General features: G+C 37.3%; 1 protein-coding gene across 1 annotated transcript in view; it reads left to right on the forward strand.

The window, feature by feature from the left end:
• The window catches only part of Mid1 (calcium-permeable channel component Mid1), a 124,984-nt gene that overhangs the window by 91,594 nt on the left and 7,949 nt on the right, over positions 1–25,441 (forward strand). Inside the window, exon 4 of the mRNA XM_011062074.2 lies at positions 111–25,441. This exon is cut by the window's right edge and continues 7,949 nt beyond it. Coding sequence (XP_011060376.1) covers positions 111–937 — 827 coding nt within the window. The 3' untranslated portion in view covers positions 938–25,441. The remainder of the gene's footprint in view (positions 1–110) is intronic.

The raw sequence follows: 25,441 nt of genomic DNA on the forward strand, positions 1-25,441 counted from the left end.
TACCGAAGATAATTTTGCTGAACTATCTGCATAAATTACGTTAAACGTTAAAGCATGATAAGCAGTATTGTAAAAAATGTTGCCAAAGGTCGACATTGTTCTGACCGTAGATCCGGGCTCGCAGCCGGGTCAACCGGAAACATCCACCGACGATCTGGACACCAGCACCACTCCTTCCTCGTCCAATACCACGGCATCTTCGACCACCGTCGGCCAAAAGGACACGGCATTCTGCGGTAGCGGCCGCATCGGCTCGATATCGAGCGCATCTTCGCTCGGTCGATCGAACCCATCGATTGTCCTTCAATTTTTCTGGCTTTGTTCAATTCTGATCACTCTCCCTGCGAACGCGCTGCAGTACAATACCCGTGTCCTGGAGTGTCCCTTCGGATTCCTTCGGCTAATCGGTTCCGGCCTGCTTTTTTCGGGCACGTTCGTCCTGCGGAGGGTCTTCAACGATGTTCGCGTTTCCTTTGATCCACGCTCGACCGGGATCTATCGATTTGCCGCCATATGTTGCCTCCTGTTCGTCCTCGGGATGCCCGGACGGGCGGTGATGAAGTGCCGTTGTCGCGGATGGTGGTGGTGGAGGTCCTGGAGGAGATCCAGCAGCCGGCACTTCCGTTGGAAATTCCTTCGTCGTTTCGGCGTCGCGTCCCAGCGGTCCGTCTTGCGCGACGTGTCGATCGCTATCCTCGAGCTATTCCTCAAGTTTGCGGCAAAGTGTCGATGCCGCGATTGGTGGTGGCTGTGGCGTCGGTGGCGAAAGTACGGCTCGACAGGCGGGCAGTACACGAAGCTCGTCCCTCGGAGAAAACGTACAGTGATTTACAAGGCAGCACATCAACATCGCAGGAGAAGAAGAGATCTCTCCAGGGTTCTCAGGGTAGACATCGCAAGTTCGGCCAAATCGATCTCCAGGAAGGACCCGCCATAGGGTGGTCAACTTCGCTTTCCTGAATACGCAGGATCGTACGGGTTTTCTTCTATCGCGGGATATCCGCGAGAGCTTGTCTTCACGGTGCTAGAATTACTCGAGAAGCACCCAGACTCGATCGAAGCGAAACTCGATCGAGGACAAATCGACGTTGTGAAAACGTTAGACGAAATACGAGGAAGTATACGAAGGATCACACAGGGAATGTCCCCGGGATATTACACGGGTAGAAAGAACACCAGCACTGCGAGGAGAATAGTGAGGAAGTAGCAGAGTGCGAAAGGATCCAAGAATCAGATAGAGGAACGGCGGGCCGGTCTCGTCGACGACTTCGGTTCCGCTGACTAGAGCAAAAGAGGAAGGAAAGGGAGAACCATAACTTCATCAACAACAAAAACAACAAGAATAACTGAGAACGGGGGAAACGTAATGTCTAGAGCTAATGATAATAATACAATAATAAAGAATAAAACAAAATAAAATAATAAATAATAAATAATAATATAGTTAACAATAATGATAATGATGAGAAATAATAATAAAGATTAAATAATGAAGTAAACGATATAAATATATAAATATATAAATATATTATATATATAAAGAGAAACGATTGAAGAGTAATGTTAAAATACACGATAGAATGATAACGACACAATTATTATTATATATTAAATTACGTTACACACGATGCGAGTGAGAGAGTGAAGAAATGAAAGAAGAAAGAAAGAGAAAGAGTGAGCGTATGAATGTGTATGAATGTATGAGAAAGAATGATAAAAGAAGAAAGAAAAAGAGAATAGATGCAGAATCCAACAAAAGGAGATGTATAGGCACACAAAAGAACACATACACATTAGGGTATAAGTCGTTAAACTTTAATGAAGCAACATTAAAGAAAGAAAAACCGTAGATAGGTAGTTTCTTCGGCCAGAGAGAGAAAGAGAGAGAGAGAGAGAGAGAGAGAGAGAGGGTGATATTTTGAATGCGAGAGGAGGATTGGTATATTCTTATACAGCTGATGTGGATCTGTTGGAGGGTGAAGGGGGGCGGGTGTTAAAATGTGTGGTACGGGATGATAAATAAGAATGACGTTATCGAGATATAATATGTGTTCGTTTAGACATTACCGCAAATAATAATCGTAAATATTAAAATATAAACCTGTAATGAAAAGTGAGTCGAAGTGAGAGAGTGTATGTACGTGTACATGTGAGCACGTATATGTATGTGTATATGTATTTGTACAAGAGTAAGAGAGAACGAGATTGACAGATAAATAGATAGGGTAAATGAAAAGATAGAGAGGGGGGGGGAGAGAGAGAGAGAGAGAGGGAGAGAGAGAGAGAGAGAGAGAGAGAGAGAGAGAGAGAGAGAGAGGGAGAGAGAGAGAGAGAGAGAGAGAGAGAGAGGAATAGCATGACAGGCTGAGATAAACATAGAAACGAGAACGAGGAAATGACGAATGACGCGAAGAAATGTCGGACGAGAATCACGTGATGGAGGGAGGAATGGTTTGGCGATTCGAGACCGATTCGAAATCGGGAATCGAGAAGGTGAGGAGAGGGTCGAAGGGTGGAGAAGCGAAAATTTTAGTGTCAACTTTTTTTTTCCATTCGCCACGTCGGGAAAGCGAAAACATGCGAAATTCCGAGAAAATCTCTGCTTCCGTCCTGCGTTCCGCATTTCGATCCTCTGATGCATCGCCGCGATGCGACGCGACGCGATGTGATACGATGCGTTCGATTATCGAGATCGACCATGCGAAAGGCGGTGTCGGTGGTGGACGGCGTGGAGATTGGTCGCGCGAGATCACATTGGTGATCAACATTCATTTCACGCGAGGAAGTGTCAGGGACTTCGACTTCCTTTTAGGCTTGCTGTGATTTCAAGTGTCATCGATTTTCTTTTTTCCTTCGGAGTTCGCGACAGATTTATTACATTTTAGATTCGAATTGATCGTGCTTACTCCCTTTACCTGTTACATTCTATTTTTCACTTCGTTCTTTTCGCTCGCGCTTTATCGACTACCTTTTTATCCTTTATTTCGCTCGACGATTTCTTTTGAAAACTCGTGCGTTCGCTCTTGGGATATTTCAAGATGTAGCATCAAGAAACGTATTATAGTATCTAGAATATTTAGATGTAGGATTGCTTCATTTATCGTGAAGGATAGAAAAATTGCGAGTCGATTTCAAGATGGAGACGGTAAGAATTAATTACGTCAGCGGGAATTCTAAATGAACACGAAGAAAATCAGAACGGTTAAAGTTTAGCTGATTTATGGAAAAGTAGATGAAAACAAAATCTTACGAAAGTAAGATTGTCTCCATCGAATTGAAGATACGAAGAAGTAGTTTAGGAAACAAAAGTGTACGAAGTTAAAGCCACTTGAACGGTGAGTTAGGAAAGGGAGAAACATCGAAGGGATACGGCAAACGAATCGATAAAAAGAGAACGTGAACGACGGAGTGCAGGGCAGTAACGAAAGAATGTGATAGGGTGTAGTAATCAAAGGAAAGTCGATTTTTCGAGGGTCGTTCCGTTTGTGTAACGAGAGACTCGGTGTAACTCCTTCCCGAAAAGAGGGGAAAAAAAGTAGGAGACCAGCAGACAACAGCAGACCAGCAGACAGTATTCAACGGCATGGATACACACGTACACATGCAACCACCGTTACGTCTTCGACGTAAAATAAAACGTAGGACAAGGAAAGAGAACGTCCTCGATCACGTAAAATAAAGCGCGGAATAAAAGGAAAGTGTCTTCGATCATGTAAAATAAAAAGCGCGACAAGAGAGGGAAAGTTCTCGATCGTGTGGCAGGAGATGAAGACGAAGAGGAATGAAGAGACGAGGAGGTGTGGGAGATCACATGATACGCACAAATCTGTCCATCGCCTAAAGAAATCGTTAATTGTTGTTTCTCGTTGTTGAAAGCAAGGCTACGCAGGGCCGGACAGAGTGATGGAAAAAAAAACAGAAAGAAAGACCTACCGAAAGGACCTCCCGAGAAATATACAGGGAATGAAAGTAACTCGTTACTTGTAACGAAGTTACAGTTACAAGATGCTTTTTTGGTAACTTTACTGGTAACTGCGTTACTGTTTTTCTTTGGTAACTGTAACGAAGTTACATTTTTTTGGTAACGGTAACGAATTTTACAGTTACTTTTATGAATTTTTCGTTACTTTGCACACAATTGGACACTAGCCACTCATAGCGCTTGAGACTAGAAAGTCCCTCTGCTGTGATTGGTAGTTGTCTATTTTAAAGAAGTAACGGAAACGTAACGAAAAGTTACTTTCTCAAGTAACGGTAACTGTAACGAGTTACTTTTAAAAATTGATAACTATAACTAATAACTGTAACTTGTTACTTTTAATAAAAAGTAACTTTCCATTCCCTGGAAATATATCTGTATATATCTGCCATCATGGAAGAAAACCATCATGGATGGTTCGATTTTACGGATCGTCCCTTCCTCGATCTTAGGATCGCACACGCACACAGTCACGTCACATACGTCCGCACATGAATAAAAATAGACTATATACGCAACTCGTTCACGTTGACGTCGATGATTTTATACTAGACACGCTGCGGGAAACGTCTTGCACGTCACACCTGTTCCAATTGGAGATATAACAGGTGATTCGACTCGAGAAATAACGACACCGAAAGCTCTTTCTGGTTCAACGAGAGGAAGGTAACTCTTCGACTCGATCCATTCTCTCTTTTTCTCTCTCTGCGTAGATTTCTCATCGCGTATCCTACCTCGCCCTCGATTGCAAATTCCATGGAAATAATTACGACAAGCTTTTCGATCTCGATCGTTTATCTTAGTTTAATTCACACGTATGGAGAAGCACGTCCCGCTTGAATTTTCAGTTTAATTCAGATTTAGAAAGAGATATCGCTCCATTCAAAAGTGACACAATTCAAAAATTAAGTTTTTCAGAAAAGGGGAAAAGCTATTTTTCAACTTGACAGAAAATTATTAATTATTGGTCAAATATCATTGGCGAAAAGAACATATTGTATTTCTTAACATAAACCGAATGTCATTTTCGTTAATATCGTTTTGTAATTCTTAAAAAATTGTTCTTTTTAAATTGTATTTTTTAAAATCATCTTTTCTTGATAATTTTTAATCAAGTTAAATTGGTTACTTTTGATTGATAGGCTAATATTTATTTAACTCATTTATGGTAATTATTAAATATCATATTTTTTTAATCACTTTTATAATAAAAAAAATATCACATATTCAGTTATATTAATATAAATACATTAATATAACTGAATATGTTTATATCATTTTATGTTACTGTAATTATGTCAGCTTTTTGAAGTTTTATTCAAAGAGAGTAAAATCGAAAAGCTTGTTATTACGATATTATTGTTTAATATCTCTTAAATTGAATGATTTTTGAATGCAACATTTAATCGGACTCAAGAGAGTTCGAAATGAATCATCGGATGTTTCACAGTCTCATTAATAATTAATAATTAATACGAGTAAATTGTTCGACAGGCAAATACGGCCTAATTACACAGAAGGGACGAAGCTCCGAAGAGCATAATTTTGCAATCAACTTCGATCCACGCGGAGGACGAAGAGAGAACGAAAGAGAATAGAAAAGCCAAGCCGCGCCTTTGTGCTGAATCAGACTCGTACTTTGATTAATCGTCGCTGAATCCGATTATAATCTTACGTCACGTTTCGAGAAACGTCTATCGCGAGAATCCAAAAAATTCGTTCGCGCAGTCCGCATACGTGAATCTTATTTTAATTCGACAAATCTACAGCGACAGATAAACGAATCGAACCAAAAATCAAGAAGTGAAATCAATATTCTCAAAACTTATCAATTCTCTTTCTAGTTCACCATTGAAAATCTATTTTTCACTTCTTGAAGTTATTTTTGTCTTCAAATTTTGAAATTTTCCTGTATAAAGAAAATTTCCATGCAGAATGTAACATTTTTTTAGGAACGTTATTAAAATTTTTATATATATTTTTTTTATAAAGAATTTGATTTCATAAAATAAATAAATATATGTAGCTTTTATAGAATATAAAAAATTATATTCATCTATTATATAACAATTTTATTATACAACAAGTTTATTCGTTTATCATTATCAAGTTTGGGATGAATAGAAATTTATTTAAATTTTTAGTGAAATACCGTTTTAAATCTTTCTATTATCTCAAAAATATCAAGTAATGAATTGTGCTCGGGAACTACGGCATGTTAGTGTCTATATTTTACGTACGCATCTATATTCATGTGGACATAAGTGCATCATACGAGCGCGGAGAAAATGCCGGGCGTAGGAGAAATTGTTTCGGGGTGAGTTACGATCGACCATCCTGATCGACCATTTTGTTATTTACTCAATCTAACGAGAACGCTAAAACGCTTCTCGCTGGCGTCTACTCTGAAAAAATTATGATCTCGCTCGTTGTACGAGAATATGCATTGCGGATATAATTGGAAAATAAATGCGTGCTGCACGTAAGTAAAATTCGAAAGAATGTTGCGACGTTAATTGAAGCACCATAATTCAACTGTATATCCATTGTTAATTAATTGCTCCAGTAATAAGAATAAGAAAGAACCAATTGTTCAAAGAGACGCGCGTTATGAAATTAAAAATACGAAAGACTGTTTCCATCCGGAGGATTAATCGTGATGGAAATGTTACCGCAAAAATTCCTCCGTTAATAAATACATTTTGCCCAATCGATTACAATGTCTAAGGGCTGTGCGATAAGAACTGGGTAGGAAAATGGGAGGAAAAAGCACGGAAATGTAAATAACAAAAAACACAAAGGCGCGGCGGAAGAGTATAGAGTCATCATTGTAGGAATACAGAGAAAGACAGAGAGAGAGAGAGGGAGAAAGAGAAAGAGACGAGCAGAAACGAGAGATGGAGAAAAAGAGACGAAAAGGTGAGAAAGGGAAAAAAGAGGGTCGTCGTCATCATCGTAATTGCAAGAAATCGTGCAGGAGAATAGGGTGTGCCCGTTGCACGTCACACAGCAGAGAAGAAAAGCGTCCGGCTTCACGCGTGTGTTAAATGTATTGTTAAACATTGTCCAATATGTGATTGTTACTAATTTACATTTATAAGATAAGAAAATAAAGGGAGATCTCCATTCGCAGAGCACATCCCCATCGCAAAGGAAGAAAATGTATAAATAATATAAATACATGAGAAAAATAGGTACTACACATATATGAACGAAATAGAGGAACAGGAATAAGAAGTCTCGGGGAAAAGATGGATAGAGAGATAAAGAAAGACGGAGGGAAGTTATCGATCACGGGGTGATCGAGAGTTTTCCCCTACTTTCGATTTTCTTTCGCGCGTGATTGCATGTAAATACGTATATACACGCTCGACATGATAGATACACTTGGCTGTGCATGTACATGTATGTGTATAAATTAGGAAAGAGATGTTGTTTGCCGAAGGATAACGCGCGTGCGTGTATGTATCAAAAGTTAAGAACGAAGGGTGGAAAAAAGATAAAAAAAGAAATATTACAGTGCATACATACATACACACACACACATATATATATGTGTTGCCGGAATGTAAGAGACTCGACGAACGAGATAATCGACCAGGAAGTCCCTTGGGATTCGTGCATTTAACTCGGTCCGATTTTACAGATGTTACCAGGAGAATTCCTGACATCGAAGTCGATAAATTGCGTCTCGCAATTGCCGCGATGTCCGATTTGTTCTGAAATTCTTGGCAAATGCGCTACAGTAGTCAAGGGTTAAGTGGACAAGTTTCAAGAGGTCAAGAAGATCGAGCGCCTGGTAGCTAGAATTTAACGCTATCGTAGCCGAACAGGTTGGACTTTTTTCTTCAATCTATCTTTGCCGCCGATCCTCTTTGCAGACGATAGATGTTAGAGAAACATGTCGATCTCACGTCAATTTACCGATATGGGATTCGTTCCCTCCGCTCTTCTCTTGCTTTTCTCTCCGGTATTTTCCATCTTTCTCTTTTACTTTATTTTCTACCATCTCGCCTATATTTTTCTAAATTCCATCGGTAAAGAGAACGTCGATCGCGCGTTATTTTATACACACACGCACACACACACACACACCGACACGTCCTTTCTTTTTCCGTTTCCATTCGTTCGTCCTTATCCCTCACTCTCAATCGACAGGTCCATTTGAGGATATCTAGAAGCAGAGGAGAGTAGGACGTGGCGGTCCTGCGGTCGTGGCTTGTGTGGCCGGGAATTCCGGCTCCTAGTCCCGGTCACGGTGACAGTTCTCGTCGCGCTGCAAAACCGCGTTGCACCAGCCGTTCGTAACCGTGGCTTAACGGTATTACAGTGGATATAATGGTATTATAGATAATTCGACACGGACTGGCCCGCCATGGCCGACTACATTTGCATTAGGTTTCCTCCCTGTTTTCTGCCTCCTCTTTGGATACCCTTGAGCACCGTTGCGCATCGAGCAGTCCATAATTTCTATCGATAAATTCCTTTTTCGTCTATAATTTCAAGAAATGATTACTTAATACTAGAAATATCGAGTGATTATTATTGATTGTTTCTTTTTTTTAAATTAATATTATATTTGTCGTATAAAAAACGATAGGATTCTATCTAAATTCTTCGATTTTTCAATAATTATGTTTTTTGATATTGATGAAATATCATATAATATGATTTTTATCGCATTATTTTTACAGTAATTTATTCACTTGGTTCTTTTGACTAAGAAACATTGGTACTTCTAGTGTTAAAATAATATAATTGAATGTTTGAGACTTGAAATTAAGGTCGCTTTTTTAACAATTTTTCTTACAATTTAATTTTTATATATACACACACACACACACACACACATACACATACACACTAAAATTTCAGAATACTACAAGATAATTTCTAAAAATGATTTGTAAATTTTTATTTTAACCGAAATTTTTAGATAATAAAGGTTTAAATATATTTAAATTACATTTATGTGATTATCCATATAATAGTTCAGTGAATGCTGGTGAACGCGAACTTCAGCTAAGTGACTCACAGCTAATATTTACAAATCTAAACATAGTCTATAATTGACCATATTTAAATTCTTATATCTCAAATACCATTGTTTAAAATAAAAATTTACAAATTTTTTACTTAAATTTTTTGAAAACTTTCTTGCTGTAATATCTTGAGTTGCGAATTTTGAAATACCCTAATATATATATATACTTTAAAGAGTTGGAGAAAATTGAATTGTTATCTAAATCAAATGACTGAATTGTCCTTCACCTCTATTTCGATATTGTTCGTCGCCTTGAGCTATGATTACGGTACGAATGGTGCTTCAACGCGGTTTTTGATTAACGGTAATTAGCAGCTACAGCACCGACAGGAGCAAATGAGGAACTAAAGAGATGACTTAGCAACCGTCGTTGCTTCGAGAGCGATTGGAAAGCAGATGCGAAAAAGCACGGGACGATGTGGAACAACGTGCACAGCATCTAAAAAGAGGTCTCCAGTCAAAGTCTACTGCATTGTTGTATATATGTGTATAACATACCGGCACGTATACAGGGTGCCTTATCTCGAATTCCGACGTCGCGTATATCTCCGAAAGTCTTAACAGTTTTTGACCGCCGGAGGCTCTCTGAGTGAATATAATTTAAAGCCTGCACACGTGTCTGACGTTCAAAGATGTTCAAAACAGAGAAAAAAAAATGTACTATAATGCACAAAAGGTATCTATCTTGAAGAAGAAGCCTGATAGTGTTCTGGAAACCGAAATCATTCTCCTTCGTCGTCTTTCTTATCTTTAATACGTCTTAAAATATGCAATTTTGGAACTTGAGGTGTGGCAATCTGTACTCTCTCTTATACAATATATTTTACACGCACGCACGCGACATACACATGCACGCACACACACATATATATGTGTATATAGAATGATGCCGCGTAGGAATACATGAGTCTTAAAAGCTCTCGTAAGCACGCAATTTAACGAGAACATGAGGGAGAAGGATGAGAGGAGGGAAGGTGTGCGTGAAGGAGAGTATTACGTAAAGGAAGAGTATTATGTAAGAGTAAAAAGGGTTGTAGAGATCGAGGAGAGACGAGAAGCAAATCCGCAGCCTTCGATCGACGACGCGATATGCGAGGTCAGGAGAAGATTGTGCATAAGCGGATCGATGCTAATTAGTTTATTAATTATTTACTCGCGCGTCGAGCTTGCGGATGGCGCCAAATTAATCATCAGTCTTCCCGTTGCGGAAATTTGCTTGCTGGCTCGCCTGCGTGTAACACGATTATTTACCTCGTTACACTATCAATATGTTAAACACTATCAATCGCCAATTTTTTTTTAATTGCAACAATCCAAATTCTTCGAATTATTTTTAATCTACATGTAAGAAAGCATGCGTTTTTGAGTTTCGGAATGGATTCGGAACGGTCGATATCTACTTTTAAGTTGTAAAACTTACTTACTTAGAGCGAAAAGTCGATCTATCGATAAAGTCTTTTTGAAGAAGGAACGCACTCTCGCTGTTATAAAGTAAGTTTGCGAAATTCATTCTGCTCGAAAGTATAACGTGAGACTTATTTGTGAACAAAAAAATTACGCGGGACACGAACTTGTATAATGAAAGACGTGATTGTACGAGAAGCGAGACAGAATTTTATATAAAAATAAATTTCCTTTGACTACGCTCTCGTCATAACTCCTCTCACAGATATCGATATCTCTCGAGATAATTTTGGTGCCATCGCGAGTGACGCGTTCGACGAACAATTAACGCTTTAACACTGCTGATTTTCGTCCTCGTTTGCGACAGCCCCCGGTGAAGTTAAGATCCCTTCTTATCATCATTTTCTCATCGATTAACTTCCGGTCGATTTCCTCCCCGTCGATGCGAGAAAGAACGATTCACGGATCGTTCATCTCCCGCCGAGTTCACTTTTAAGAAATGATAAGCAATGTTTTTTGGACCAGTTTAAAATAAAAAAAAATAATAATAATAAAAAAAAAAGACAAAAATATATGTGAGCGGAAGTAATAATGTAATGTGAAAAGTTGCGCGTGCGGTAAGAGATTTGCGGCTGGAGAAAATCCAGGAAGAAGAAGAAGAATAAGAACGGATGAGAGAAGAAGTGTGAGAAACTCGTTTCGCAGTACTCTGCGTTATGCGACGCGAGGAACGCGCCTCGGCTACTTCTATACACAATGCAGATTAAAGTCTCGTCTCGCGACACGCCAGACGTCCGTGTTCCCGTACTTCGAAGGAGCTCGCGTAAATTGTAATTCCGCGCGAGTCTTAATTTGGCAGCTCCAGCAAGCTCCAGCAAGCTCCAGCAAGCTCCAGCTGCCGCATGATACAGTCGTTTATTAAATATGTCGCGATGTGCCTCGTGTCCCACTGAGAAAAATATCTGATCCGTGGGATGCGGATTATCTTTGGAATGCTGATCATCCGCGGTCATAAAGTACAACCGGGTGATGTGAAATAAAATCAAAAAGAACACGCTGCAAATTTATGTGTGTGAAAAGTGACCGCAGTGTGTGATTGGTTTTTTGTACAAAAATAATATACTATATTCTCTCTTCTCTCTCTTTTGCATACAAAAATGAATTTGTACATTTATTTGATTTAGTCATTTTTACTAATCATACACACGTATTGCAGGCACTTTTTACAGAGTTGAATTCGCATTGTATCGAGCGACAAGCCGTTTCATTAAACGACAATAGATTTGCGATACAAACAGTCGAATACTTATTAGACACTTTAATAGTACTTAGGTATCTAAGTACTATTAAAATACTACTATCATATATTACTTTTACTACTCCTGAGGACTTGCACACTTAGATTTATTTTCTAGTCAACTTGTGATTGGACTTATTGTTAATCTGTGATTCTAATGTAAAAATTGTTTTTTTTTTAGCTATGATTAATCACTAAACTGACAGTTTCATAATGAGTAAACTTTGAAAGTTAACACTACAAAATCATAAAGACAGAATTTTTACATTATCATTAAGTCAAGTGAGATTAGTTCAAAATCATGATCAATATTAATCAGAAAATCTGGGCCTCAAAGAAGAATACATTACGGTAGCGATCAAAAATCATACTTATACAAGTTGTATATACTCTGAAGCTTTTAGAATAAATTGTCAAAATCACACTTCTAAAGATTGAAAATTGATCTATTCTTTTTCACAACTAACTCAATTTTTACACTCTTTAGAGTGAGATTTCACTTTAATGAATTTAGAGAGTACATATTAATGTACATATATATATAGTTGAATAAACTATTTTATAGATATTACAAATATAAAATAGTTATTCAATAGCTTCAATACACACACACACACACACACACACACACACACACACACACACACACACACACATATATATTAATTTTACATGTAAAACTCGTTTAGTTATCATCTTTATAATTGCCACCGCTATGTTTTTCTCTGAGTGCAGCGCAATTACAAATTGGACGTGGATTTTTAGCGCGATTCTAGGTCAACTTTATCCAATAAGTTTTTCTTTCTACGCGAAATAGTGCGGTGGTAACAACTGTACTCAACAAACCTCCGAGTTTTCACGGTACACTCGAATAATTTGCATTCTGCTTTTCGCGAGCGCCACGAGAGAAGCGAAATTAATACCCTCCCATTGTTCTCTCACGAGCCTCTCCCATCGGATACATCCTAATGCACGCGATTCGTAACTCGACTATTGAAATTTTAATCACATCCAGCTATTATATCCGATTGTCCGCTGCCATGCTCTTCGAGGTAAAAACGCCGGAACATCTTGTGTGTGCGCGCGCGCGCGGATGTCTTCCCATCTATATTGTCTCCGACGAGAGCCGGTTCGAGTCTTTACGACACGGTTTTATGACGATACGAATGTAACTTCTTATGGGAGTAGTCCGCGGATAACTCCAACTCGCAGATGGCTTTTTATGTAAGGAAGACCAAGCGCCAGTTTAAACTATCTTTAATCAAAAACGTTTTGGAGAAATAAAATATAACGAGAAGCGGCAAAGAACACGCTGTATATCAATATAAGAAAAAAAAAATGATTTTGCTGAAGTACCTAAAAATTTCGTTAGAAACAAACTGAAATTTATTTTGTTAGATCATCATAATAATTACGTCTCAAGCACGATGAGCAATGCTGCAAAAAATTTTGGCAATCAATTTAATTGAGGATCCTATATAATTATTTTGATAGATCAATAAAATTATTGTCAGATCTGTATCTAGTTAAATTTTTAAATACTTCAGCAAAATTGTTTTTTTTTTTTTTTTTTCGTGTAAGAATTCAGGCAGCGAAATTAATACGAGCGTGTAAATATTGTATTGCGCCATAAATATTGACGAAAGATATTTGTCACATCTTTCTTGCGGCAGAGAGCATTAGCAGTTTATTTTTCTATTTTATTTAGAGAGGTGTCTCTCTCTCTTTCTCTCTCTCTCTCTCTCTCTCTCTCTCTCTCTCTCTCTCTCTCTCTCTCTCTCTCTCTCTCTGATTCCTTTTATATATAATCCGCTGAAACCGTGCTATACTTAGATCTGTCCGAGTTGGTACACGTAATAAAAATACAACATCGCGTTGAAACGGGTGAAGAGGATATTCACAAACTTCTTTAAAGCGCTTGGAATCGCGAAGGATTTGTCGTGAGTGCGACGTTGAAGTTTCCTCGGCTCCTATTTTGAAGTTGCTTCCGAAAATTAACACCTTTCCCTCTTTCCGTTTCATTTTCTCCAGCTGCCTCATTCCGGTGACCGGTGACGATGATAGCGACAATCACGGAGAATCGTCCCCGCAATTCGCACATGATGCTCTTAAAAAAAGGAAATTAAGGAATTTTGATACATTTCATTTTTTCCCTCTCTCAAGTTCTCGGCTAGTTTTTTCCATTTTATCTCTCGTCGTCTTAATTTCATACGTGCAATTAATCTCTCCTTTATTTATGTAACACTCTTTAAACGTCCTTGTGAGATTTTTCATTAATTTTATTTTAGCAATTTTTATTTACTTTATTGAATTTTTCTCCAAATACGAAGGATTATTTCTTTCTTTTGCTCTCTCTCTCTCTCTCTCTCTCTCTCTCTCTCTCTCTCTCTCTCTCTCTCTCTCTCTCTCAAAAATCCTTTTTACATTGTTACTTATTGCTCTTATTACTACTTTCTATTTGCTTTTCTATACTCCAAGTGGAAGAGAAAATTTCATGGTAGAAAAATCACTATTCCGCTCTTTTCCTCCTGCAGTTTAAAATGCTCACAGATTTTCACTCTCTCGTGAACCACTTTCCAGAGATCCGGCGTGAAAAATCTATTTCGAGCGCGATACTCTGATACGTATCGAACAAATAATCATAGTTTCACGTGCACAGCCGTCTGCGGTTCTAAAAAGCGTCGCTCTCATTAAGACATCGTTACGCGTTATATCGCAGCAATTTCTCAGTAAATAATTGCCTCGACATTTTATTACCCAAGTCATAAAACGGGGCACGGCGACATGAGATATGTATCAGACGGGCGAGGAAATACACGAACCTTCATATATACGAGACATTTGTTAATAGGCGGCAACGGGCAATATTTCCGAGTCGATTTTCTCCTGATTAAAATGTCAAGATGTCTCGTGTTACTGCACTTTAAATCATGCCGATTGCAAAAAACAGCATTGTGTTATTTTTACTCAGAAGAATTTGTTTCTCATTTCGCGCACAAAGACGCTCTCTTTGTTCATTTCATTTTAAGGTATCGATAATTGTCGAATATAAAAGCACAATCTGTTATTATTCTCCGATTCGAGTGCGAACGCACTCGAAAGTTAATACGAAAGTTATTGAATTTTTCGATAAACAACATCGTCACATTTTTGTCATCGAATGTCGTCGAATCTCATAAAATCGCCGAGCTTTCGTAAATAGAGTCGATCTTTGTTCCATGTTCGAACATAAAATTTCTCTGGTCGGATGATCGCGCTTTCGTTCCAAGTGAATTCAAACGGCGCGACACTAAAACCGCAGATTTGATCGACCGACGTGGAACTTTAATGAATTGTCGGATCGATAGACCGAAATAATGCAGTCGTATGGAAGAAGTGTAAGAGGAAGTGTACAAATAAAGGCAGGCACGGTTAATAAAGGAATTGTTGCCAAATATCAGATATATAGAATGACGGGGAGAAAAGTAAGAAAATTGATTAATCAATATAATTAATTGTTGCACGTTGTTGTAATAATATTTTTGTGACATAAGATCTATTTGCGTTGCTTGCACTTTTTGCATTCTGCATCTTTACTTTCTCTTTCTTCAATACTCATATATATATATATATTTATCTTATTTTTAAGTGCAAATATTTTTGGCTATTTCAAGCAACGCGAGTAGATCTACTAATATATTTGGACGTTGAAAAGAGCTTAAAAAAATCTATTGATTGACGCTAAAAGCGAGTAAAATACAGTGAGTAGAAACATATAACGACAAATAGAAGAAACTACGATATGAACGTGGTAATGGAGAGTAATGGAGAAATTGTACGAGACGATCCTCCTTTTAGAAAAGCCCGGTGCGAGGAAATCGGAGACGGAGGCGCGAAGGAAGATACATCTTCCGGTGCCGAAAGTTAAACGCTTCTGATATCTCTTGGAAACCGATCTCAAGGTTCCTCAACCCCTCATTTCAGCCATCGGATCTACCATTTTTTCGCCATCACAATCCCCGACAGGTTCGCGCGCGAGCTCTAAAAACATCTCTAACACCAGTCGAGTTACCGGAGTTTCAGATTACTCACCCTATGCACGGCAGTCTGTCTCCCTCGCTCTTACGCTCATTCGCGGGGGCGGATGGGTGTGCGTTTTACACGTCACGTGCGAAGCGAAAAAGAGAGCGAGCGAGCGAGCGAGCGAGTCCACCCTCTCGCAAATCATTCACTGGGCGTTAAAATAATAACGGTAATAAATCCTGGCTGGAGGGGAGGGATGGTTACATGGAAGGGAAGGAAGAACTCACCGCGAGCTGAGCGACGAGAGAGTGAAAAGGGGTGTAAGGTAGTCGAGAGACGAAGCGAAGGAGAAGGCAGTGACGGCTTAAGGGTAGCGAAAGGGTGCGGAGAGCAGCGGTGGCGAGGAGCGGGCTCGGTAAGGGTGAAAGAGTGGTGGAAGGTGGGTTGGAGGAACCAGGATCGAGGGACCGGTCGGGTTTCGGTCGTAGCGTCGAGAGAGAGAGAGAGAGGGGGGGGGGTGAACAGAAGAGGCAAGAGCGAGAGAGAAAGAGAGAGAACTAGAGTACGTATTGATCTCACACACACACCACACACGCGCGCGCACACACACACACATACACACACACACACACACAAACTCACACACACAAATCACTCAACACAGTGCGGCGTCCGCATAAAACAGGCCAGCGTCGCCGACGTCGTCCTCGACGACGCCGACGTCCACGTCTTTGCGTCCTGCATTTTTGGAGGTCCCCACGAGGCTGATTTCTAACGAGGCGGCAAAGGGGAGAGGTGCGAGAGAGAAAGGGAGATAGATGAAATGGGAGAAAACGGGAGAGAGAGGGTTTTCATTTCTGAAAATTGGTCAGTCTCTCGCTGGAATCAATAGATTTGATTTGATTTAACTCTTAACTGCTGACGCGGATGACCCTGCGACTATCCTACCAGCTTCTTCTACTTCTCTTTTTTTCGCTCGTCTTTTTTCTAATAAACTTTTTTTATTGATATATTGCGAGAAAGAGAGATAGAAGGAGCTCTTTTCTGTTAGTCTAAGAGCACTCATGGAGACCCTTGTGTAGTACTCACGACATTCTTTCCGGATTCTTTTGACAGTAGTTGCAATTGCAAGATTGTAATGGATTCTCGTGTTGCCAGTTAAGTGTCGAATCTATACTTTGAATCTGAAGCAATCACGAGAGTACAGAATAGCTACAGCCAATATTCAATTGATTCTTATATTTGAGACTGTTTTATGTACAGTCTTAGGCTCAACTTTTCATTATCTAGTTAACTTGTGATTAAACCTGATGTTTCATTCAATGGGCTTCATCCATGAACGTCATCAGATGAAGCCCATTGAATAAAACATAAGATTAAGCCTATGTCATGAACCAATCGAACGGTTGTATTAGTATCTTAAGACATTACTTAAGACGGTCATGAAATAAGGATGGACTAAAAGCCGGTATTCATAGTCCCTTCTTACTTTAAGACCGTCTTAAGTAATGTCTTATAATACTAATATGGCTCTCTGGTTTATGACATCTTAAGACTATACTTAGGACGGTCCTAAATATAAGATCCAACTATGAATATCGTCCTAAGAATACCACCTTACGAGTGGTACGAATTCTTACCCGTTACGAGATAATTATGATTGATATATCGCACATCTTGGCACGGATCGCATCGTTAAATTACTCGACAGACAGGCACTAACTAATAAGATTTATCTGGTTCACTCGAACCATTAATGACTAATCAGATTTTTTGCAACATCAATTTAAATAATTTCGAACTCAAAACTTATTTCCACTTACCGCGTCGCCCGTTTTCTTCAGCTAATGATATCGTCTTTGCTTCCGTAAACTTCGTTATTCGCGATATTACCGCGGCCGACCTAGTTGCGATGGATCCCGGAATGAAAGGCGAGGAAGGAGGAACTGTGGGGAATGAAGGAGGAAGAATCGCGGTAGCGGTCATCTCGCGGAATTTCGAGGGAAACGAGATTACTTTGACGCGCGAAAAAGTAGAAGACTGCATCAAAATGTCCCGGTGCTTCAAAGGCCTCTGTAATTTTAGATTAAACGCTCGTATTCTGCTTTTCATCGACCTCTTCCCCTTCGCGGGCGGGGATGTACCGGATGAGAGCAAGGTCGGGAATAGGGTTAGGGGGAAGGGGTTAACACCGGGAAGCCGCGAATGTGCGCGAGAGTGAATCGGGCGACCTAAAATTCAATTTCACGCACCGCGGCTTTTCGTAGCTGCCGTCGACGACGATATGTACTGCTCGTTCCCTTCCCCCCCCTCCCCTTCCTCCTCGTGCTTTTCCCGAAAATTTTCTCAGATGTGTTCTGAATATTCCGGGCTAGGTCGACAAGTTCCTTCGAATCACTGACAAATACGATATTGTTGTCAATTGTTGTTCGAACAAAATCCCCTATTAAATAATAAAATACAATATAATTTTTTCGCAATTAATATTATAATAACTAAGAAAATATTTTTCACTTATTTTTAATAATTTTTAGATACCAAAGAATAATTTTAAGAATGGTTATTATTATTGAAACAATCATAAAAATTTAAGCGAACAAGTGTATGAAGTATTTGAATTTGGTAGTTTTTGATTATTGGATATTATATTGCAGTTATAAAACGTGAGATGAGCCAATCATTGTGGTTGCCAGTTTTATTTAAAGTTCTATTTGGAATAATATTTTATATTATACAAGCTCTTATATATATATATATATGTATATATAAATGATAGATTTGAGTTGGAATGAAATATTTATATTAAGAAGCTCCAATTTCAATTCTGAGAGCAATTTCATGTCGAGCGAAGTTTCACGGCGCGAGCTTCCGTATATCTAGGATAACGATAATGCAAATTCAACGAAGCTTCGCTGTCATCTTCAAGAGGTCCATAGTCTGATTAATAATATACGTAACTGTTCGTCGAACCGGCCCAGGAAAAATTATGATGATGCGTTATTATTCACTTTGTCGAAGCTCTGTATCTCCGAGCAATATTCCCGACCAACTCACAAAATAAAATTTTTTACTCTTGTCGGTCAACAGAATTCCATATTATATGATCATCATCTCTTTTACAACTTTCTATTCCGAAAAAATAGGCAACGAATGTAGTAAGCTGACATTACCCTTAAAAGTCTTACGACTTTGTTTAAGTAACTTTTACTTGTATTATTCTAAATAACCCAACTTGTATTATATTTCGCTTATATTTCTTGAATAATGCAGCCCTTTGCTTTGAATATTTGCTTTGAAGTTCAACGAAATGATTCACGTTTCCTGGCCGAAAATAGTCTTAATGCTACAGCTCGGAGGTACAGAATTTGAATTTTCGCTCAGTCGGGCGAACTCGAATGACGAACGAATTTCTCGTTTTAACCAGGCCGGAAACGCGATGAGGGAAAGAGCACTCGGTAAATACTCGTTGCGGAATAATAACAGCCCTGTCCGCAGATTTCATAATACTCTTCATTATTGTGAAAGGTGTGGTGGCGCGCAGGTCTTATTATCGCTATTAGATGTCGTAATACAATCATCCTCGCAATACAAGAGAGCGCGATATTCTTGCCGTATTCCGACATGTAATTACGCGAATCAGAATATACACAGTTAGATAATTTATAGTTACATTTAACATATTCCATGTATCTCAATCGAGCCACCTAAATCTGTGTATTAATTAAATTAAATAGAATTTAAATTATAAAATAAATATATTAGGAAGTAATACAAATAATATGTTAACATAAAAATAAAACACTGACACAGTTCGCAAGCAAATTGTGAAAACATATTTTTTTCGGTGAAATTAACATTTATAATATTAAATTATTAACACGATTATTAAATTAATATTATTTAACATTGATTATTATATAATATTAATTAACATTTATTATTAAATAGATACATTTTATTCATTTGTCTCAGAATTCATGTTTTAAAATATTTATTTTTATGTTAATTGTTCACTTATAAATTGTACTATTTTAATATTAAGAAATGTTGAATATCAATTTAACATAAAATATTTAAATAACAATTACATTATATTAAATCGATATTCATATATGTCAAAAATTTTAATTAGGATCGGTTTTAGCATAAATATGTGTTTTTACTGTAAAAAAAAGGTATTTTATTCCCTGTGAAAGCAATGGATACATTGATTAGCGTAAAAAGATTTACTATAGAAAAAGGCCATTACAATTAAATATCTGATTTGGATATTATTTATTAATTAAAGTCACAGACGTATCTAATAATGAATTTAAATTCTGTGGTTATTACTGTAATTTCAAGGTAAAAATTTACATTGAATAATTAATCAATATATCAAAAGAAACATATAAACTCGTTAATCTAGGTTTAATAAGTTTCCTGTCAAACTTATTACATCATTGTCAAAAATCTTTAATCCAACACGCGGTTTTTACGCCCAACTTCTTATCGCCTCGCGTTCACGATCTACTTCATTAATCACACGGATCTCCATTTATCCTGATTTTATCAATCAGACAGAAATGTTAATAATTCAGCTGAATTAATAATCATGAAACGAGCATTGATCTTCCGGTTCAGCGACTAATTAGTCGTTGTCTTATCTCTTCGTATCGCGAATCCATGAAATCGACTCGCAATTTATTAATGTGACCTCAACGTGAACATCGATAGTCATATATGAACAAAGTGAATATGATTCGATTTGTGTCAATTGGATTTTATGGGGTAGAGAACAAGGAGAAAAGCACTTCGATACTTTCTTTACGAATCGTCGATTCTCCGAATAGAAGTGTATCGTATTCGATTTACGGATACATAATAAAAAGGAATTGCGTTCGCGCGCGAATCAAATCTCAAACACCGGAAGTTAATCGTCGATTTCTCGTTCGGACTATGCATGCACGTGTCTCTGTGAGTAAAAGGAAGAATGTAGAAAGAATGTGAGAGTGAGTGAAAGAAAGAGAGAGAGAGAGAGAGAGAGAGAGAGAGAGAGAAGAAAAAAGAGCCACTGCCTTAGCGACAGCATATTTAGTAACAAGGCCTTAGAAAGTAACAAACCAGAAACATAATTAGAGTTAAGTAAGTCTGTTGTTGTTAAACAAAACGAAATAAAAAAAAGAAGACGGTGTCGAGAAGGAAGAAGAAGAAAAGAAGGAAGAAAAAAAGGAACGATGTTTACAATTAGTGAAGAAGCAGGCGGACAAAGATATTGATGCACTGCAACTAATTAGCCGTTGTATCTCAGCGCGTAAATATATATATAATGTGTATTATATATATATTATACCTTAACCCCTCGTGTTGTGTGCCCATTATTTAAGTAGGCCTCTTAAAGCGTAGTTTAATGTAGTGTGTATATATTACATATGCTTGTCGCAAAAACCGGGTATGACAGTGAATTGACGAGCGGAAGAGAAAGAAAGTGTGCGAAAGGGAGAAAAGCGAGATAGGGAAAGAAGGAGTGTGCGAATATAAAAATCAAAAGACGAGATTTTCGCAAAAAGTCGGGGATGTAAATCGAAAGGGCATCGAAGCCGTTCGGAGAAACGACGACACGTGTAGTCTTTCACAAATAGATTTGTAATTTTTCTTTTAATCTTGTTAATTATTAATATACAGTCATTAGCGCAGCCTATGTCAAAGTTTGTTTCAATTCAAAAATACTAACATCCGCTGATATTTACGTATATTTCGATTTTGTACTAGTCATAATTTTAACTTAATTTACATAAGGATGTATCAGATGTATAGTCAGGTGTATAGTTTGCAAAAAGTGACTGGAATTGGAAATTTATATTTTCTGTATAAAAATAAATATTACATATTACGAAACAGATCAATAAGGTCAGTATTTATATATTTAATGATACAATTTTATTTATTTTAATTTAAATGCAAATTTTTTCATTTTATCTTATTATTTTTAAAAACATGTCTACTTCTTATTGAAATAATTTCCGATCCAAGTTCTAAATCGCCATTAAACTTTTTATATTACTTTCAAATAGGAAAATGTATAACTTTTTTTATAATTTTCCATTTTGTGAAAAAATACGTCTAATACATCCTTAATTAATTATATTTGTTAAATATCTGGCACGATTGCGGGCAAAATGTTCGGAACCGCAAAAATCGGATCTCCATCGGAGATACCGTAATACATTACGGAAGCCATTTGTGTTTGCATCGAGTACCAACGAAACCGCGCCGAGTACGATTTTGGGTTTGTACTGCGAATTTGCAAATGACTGTATTGTGTGCACAGTCAGTAACGTAGTTGGTCGGACTACTGCAACGAGAATGGAGTATATTCGATTACAAAACACGGTTGAGGTCTCATTTAATAGAGCGCGAGCGCGGACGGAACTCCACTGTTGGAAATTCACTTCGACACTCCGACCGAGGGTGGTCGGCTCTTAAAATAGGGGGTTAAATTTAACGCTTCAAACTTGTTGACGCGACGACGTAGCTTTACGGGAAATTATATAGCGTGCAAAAATGCGATTATATGTTTCCATCTTGATGCTTAGTCGTTAAATTAATTAGAAAATTAGTTGCAACTTATTATATATATATTCCCTATATATTTCCCGTTCATTAATATTGCTGTCTATGAATTACAATGAATTTCATAGTGCGTTTAAAAATCACTAATTTAAACTGTTAATTAATTTTGCAACTGTATTAATGAAAATTAATATTTTCTTACAATTTCTTTCAATGCAAAACGGCTTGTCGCAAATGCAGGATAGATAATGCATATGAATTGAAATTTCGATGATTCCGCAGACAACTGTAAGAAAACGTTTGCAACTCTCGATGTCACTCCATCATAATCGTATAAAATTATTTATCCCCTATACGTTCTAATTTTAATCCTTTAAAGCTGACGATGAGTCTGTTGGACCTATTCAATTATAAATCTCTTTGTCAAAAATATCAATTCAATTTTACATTACATTTGCAAATTTGAATTATTCTTATTAAAATATACTTAGTATTTATTCCTTTTTATACTAGTTATGCCACTTGGTCATTGAAATTAATGGCTTTTAATTAACATAAATTAAATGACTCTTACAGACCCAGCGTTGGTAACTGTGTTACAAATTTTGGCGTCAGCTCCGGAGAGTTAATACTCGAGGGACGGTTGCAACTGATTAACGCCGAAAAAATTATCAGGAATCTCGTTATAAGTAGTCGCAATCGCGAAACTGTTTATATTCCTTGCTGATTGCTAATTAATTGAATTATATGACAGTCTCGCGTACGGTTTATTTGTAATACTCATTAGGGACATGTGTGATACACACGCGAATTTAACGTGCATGCGTGATGCATCTCGAAAACTGAGGACGCGATTTCATTTCGATAAAAAGACCAGCCAACGAGAGATTGCGTCGGTACCGTGTCACTTTTCACGCCAGGACTTAACAGTAAAAAGAATCAAATTATGCAAATAATCACGGAATCAGAAAGGGAAAAAGTTGCGACTTTTGGGGCAGAAACGAGTTTCGTAGCGCAAGGAAAATGGCATAGAATAATTTGCCTCGGGAGGAAAAACGAAAAGAAAGAGTTTCCGAGGTAAAGCAAGTTTAAATTTGAAGATATTAAATTGTAGACATTACGCGATTCACGTTCACATGAAAGACTTTCATTGCAGACTATTGTAAAATATAATAATTATAGCGAATCTCGTTCTAGAAGGATATATTTCGTTAATTGAGAAATATAGAGGAAAAGCCCCTATTATGAGATACCGAGTTCATTTTGGGTAAATGCTGTTCATTTTGAAGGGAATTTGATAAGCTTTAAGATGACGTTATATAAAATTTAATTCTAATTCCATTTTTTTTTTTAATTAAAGAAATGTAAAAAATGAGCAAATCGCTAAGTCAAAAAAATTGTACTCCTAATATGAGATGCGTCGAGAAATCGATAGCAAAACACGAAGTATATGAGTATTGTAATTAAAAAATTGTATTTAATGTTTCTAAAATACAAACAGCCAGTGTGCAAAAAATAAGCATGATAAATTATACTCAGAACTCGTCTTCAGATAGTTGGAATCAAGCATCACGGAAATGTACATTCGACGTTTATTCCGGTTGTCCTTTTCATTATTGTATAATAACATTTTTACTTTAGCACAACAAACAATTTTCATTATGATATAGGAACATGGGTTATTTCATATTAGAAATACCCTGAATATCTTATATTATGATTTTCACGCTTTACGGTCAAATCTAATTTCTGTAATTAAACAATTCAACGTATCTCATATTTTTCTATTAGTACGACTTTACTCTATCACTATGACAAATATTTATTTATTAAATAATAAATAAGGTTTAAAGTCTCATCTCAATGAAACTTGAAGACATGTAAATTCTAAAATCTTTTTTTACAATGACTACAGTCATGATTTAATAGTGAATTTCCTACTAAATACTAAAAAGGAATTTTCAATCCAAGACCAATAAATTCATGGTGGAACCAATGTACAGCATTTATTAGTTTAACAGAAATGTTGCTATCTTATATTAGGCGCCTATCTTACAATAGAGGGTTTTTCTCTACTGTCTAAATTTTTTGGAATGTAATCTCACTCTGAAGAATGAGATTTCACTTTTCAGAATGATAATTTTCTAAAAGTTTGAAAGATTAGAAAGACACACAGTTATAAAAATTACAAATTAAATAATCCGAGGGATAATTCACCTTTAGAAACATCGGAACTCGTTATTCGTTATGTCGGAAGATGATTTCTGAGCACAATTGGCGTCGACGCCGTCTCGAGTGAGAGACGGCGAGGACGTAATTTCTCTCCTCATATCGCGGCTGTTTAATTTATCCGATGAGCCGTGTTAAAGCACGAGTAATAATGCAATGAACGAGCCGCCTCGGCTTGCCATATGAACGTGATTTGCCCGTGGAAGTGAAGACGTTGGATGTTCAGTGATTGTCTGAATGAATAGCGACGTCGGTGGGGAAGTTACGCTCTCTCACAGTTGTATTAAAGCACTCCAAGAGACCCATCGTTTCTCGTTTCTCTTCCTATATCCGCCCTATACGGATTAATCCATCGTCTCGAAGCGGGCTCGGAACTTGCTACGGTTTGCGAAATCGATAATATCGGCCACGTTGCGTTTTCGCGGTTCGACTTCACTGGCGCTTAAGTACTCGCTGATGCATCGATAAGACTGCGACTGGATTTATTATATAATGAAAGTAATAGTGAGTTTAATCCAAGGAGATAGAGTTTGGTTAACATTTTATACCAAATAGCCCTCGAATTGTTAGGATCACTGCACTAGTCACTGAATAAACATCAGAAAATATGACTGTTTAATAAAAGTATTAAAGTAATAAGACTTCAAAAAATAATAAATTGCAATTGATATTTTTTACATCTAATTTTTAAATGGATTTTATTAAAATATTATTTTTATCTGAAAATAATTATATTAAGTAATTATATTAAGTAAAAAGAAAAATATGTATTTTATTTTAATGAATGTAGCTATAACAGAAATTTACTCTCTCTCTCTCTCTCTCTCTCTCTCTCTCTCTCTCTCTCTCTCTAATATTTAATAGAATTTAATTAACTAAATATGTACATTTATTAAATATATAAATTCTTTTTCTTTTAAAAAACAAATTTGTA

Source organism: Acromyrmex echinatior, chromosome 12 (genome assembly GCF_024713525.1).
Source record: "Acromyrmex echinatior isolate Ae372 chromosome 12, ASM2471352v2, whole genome shotgun sequence".
Taxonomy (NCBI): domain Eukaryota; kingdom Metazoa; phylum Arthropoda; class Insecta; order Hymenoptera; family Formicidae; genus Acromyrmex; species Acromyrmex echinatior.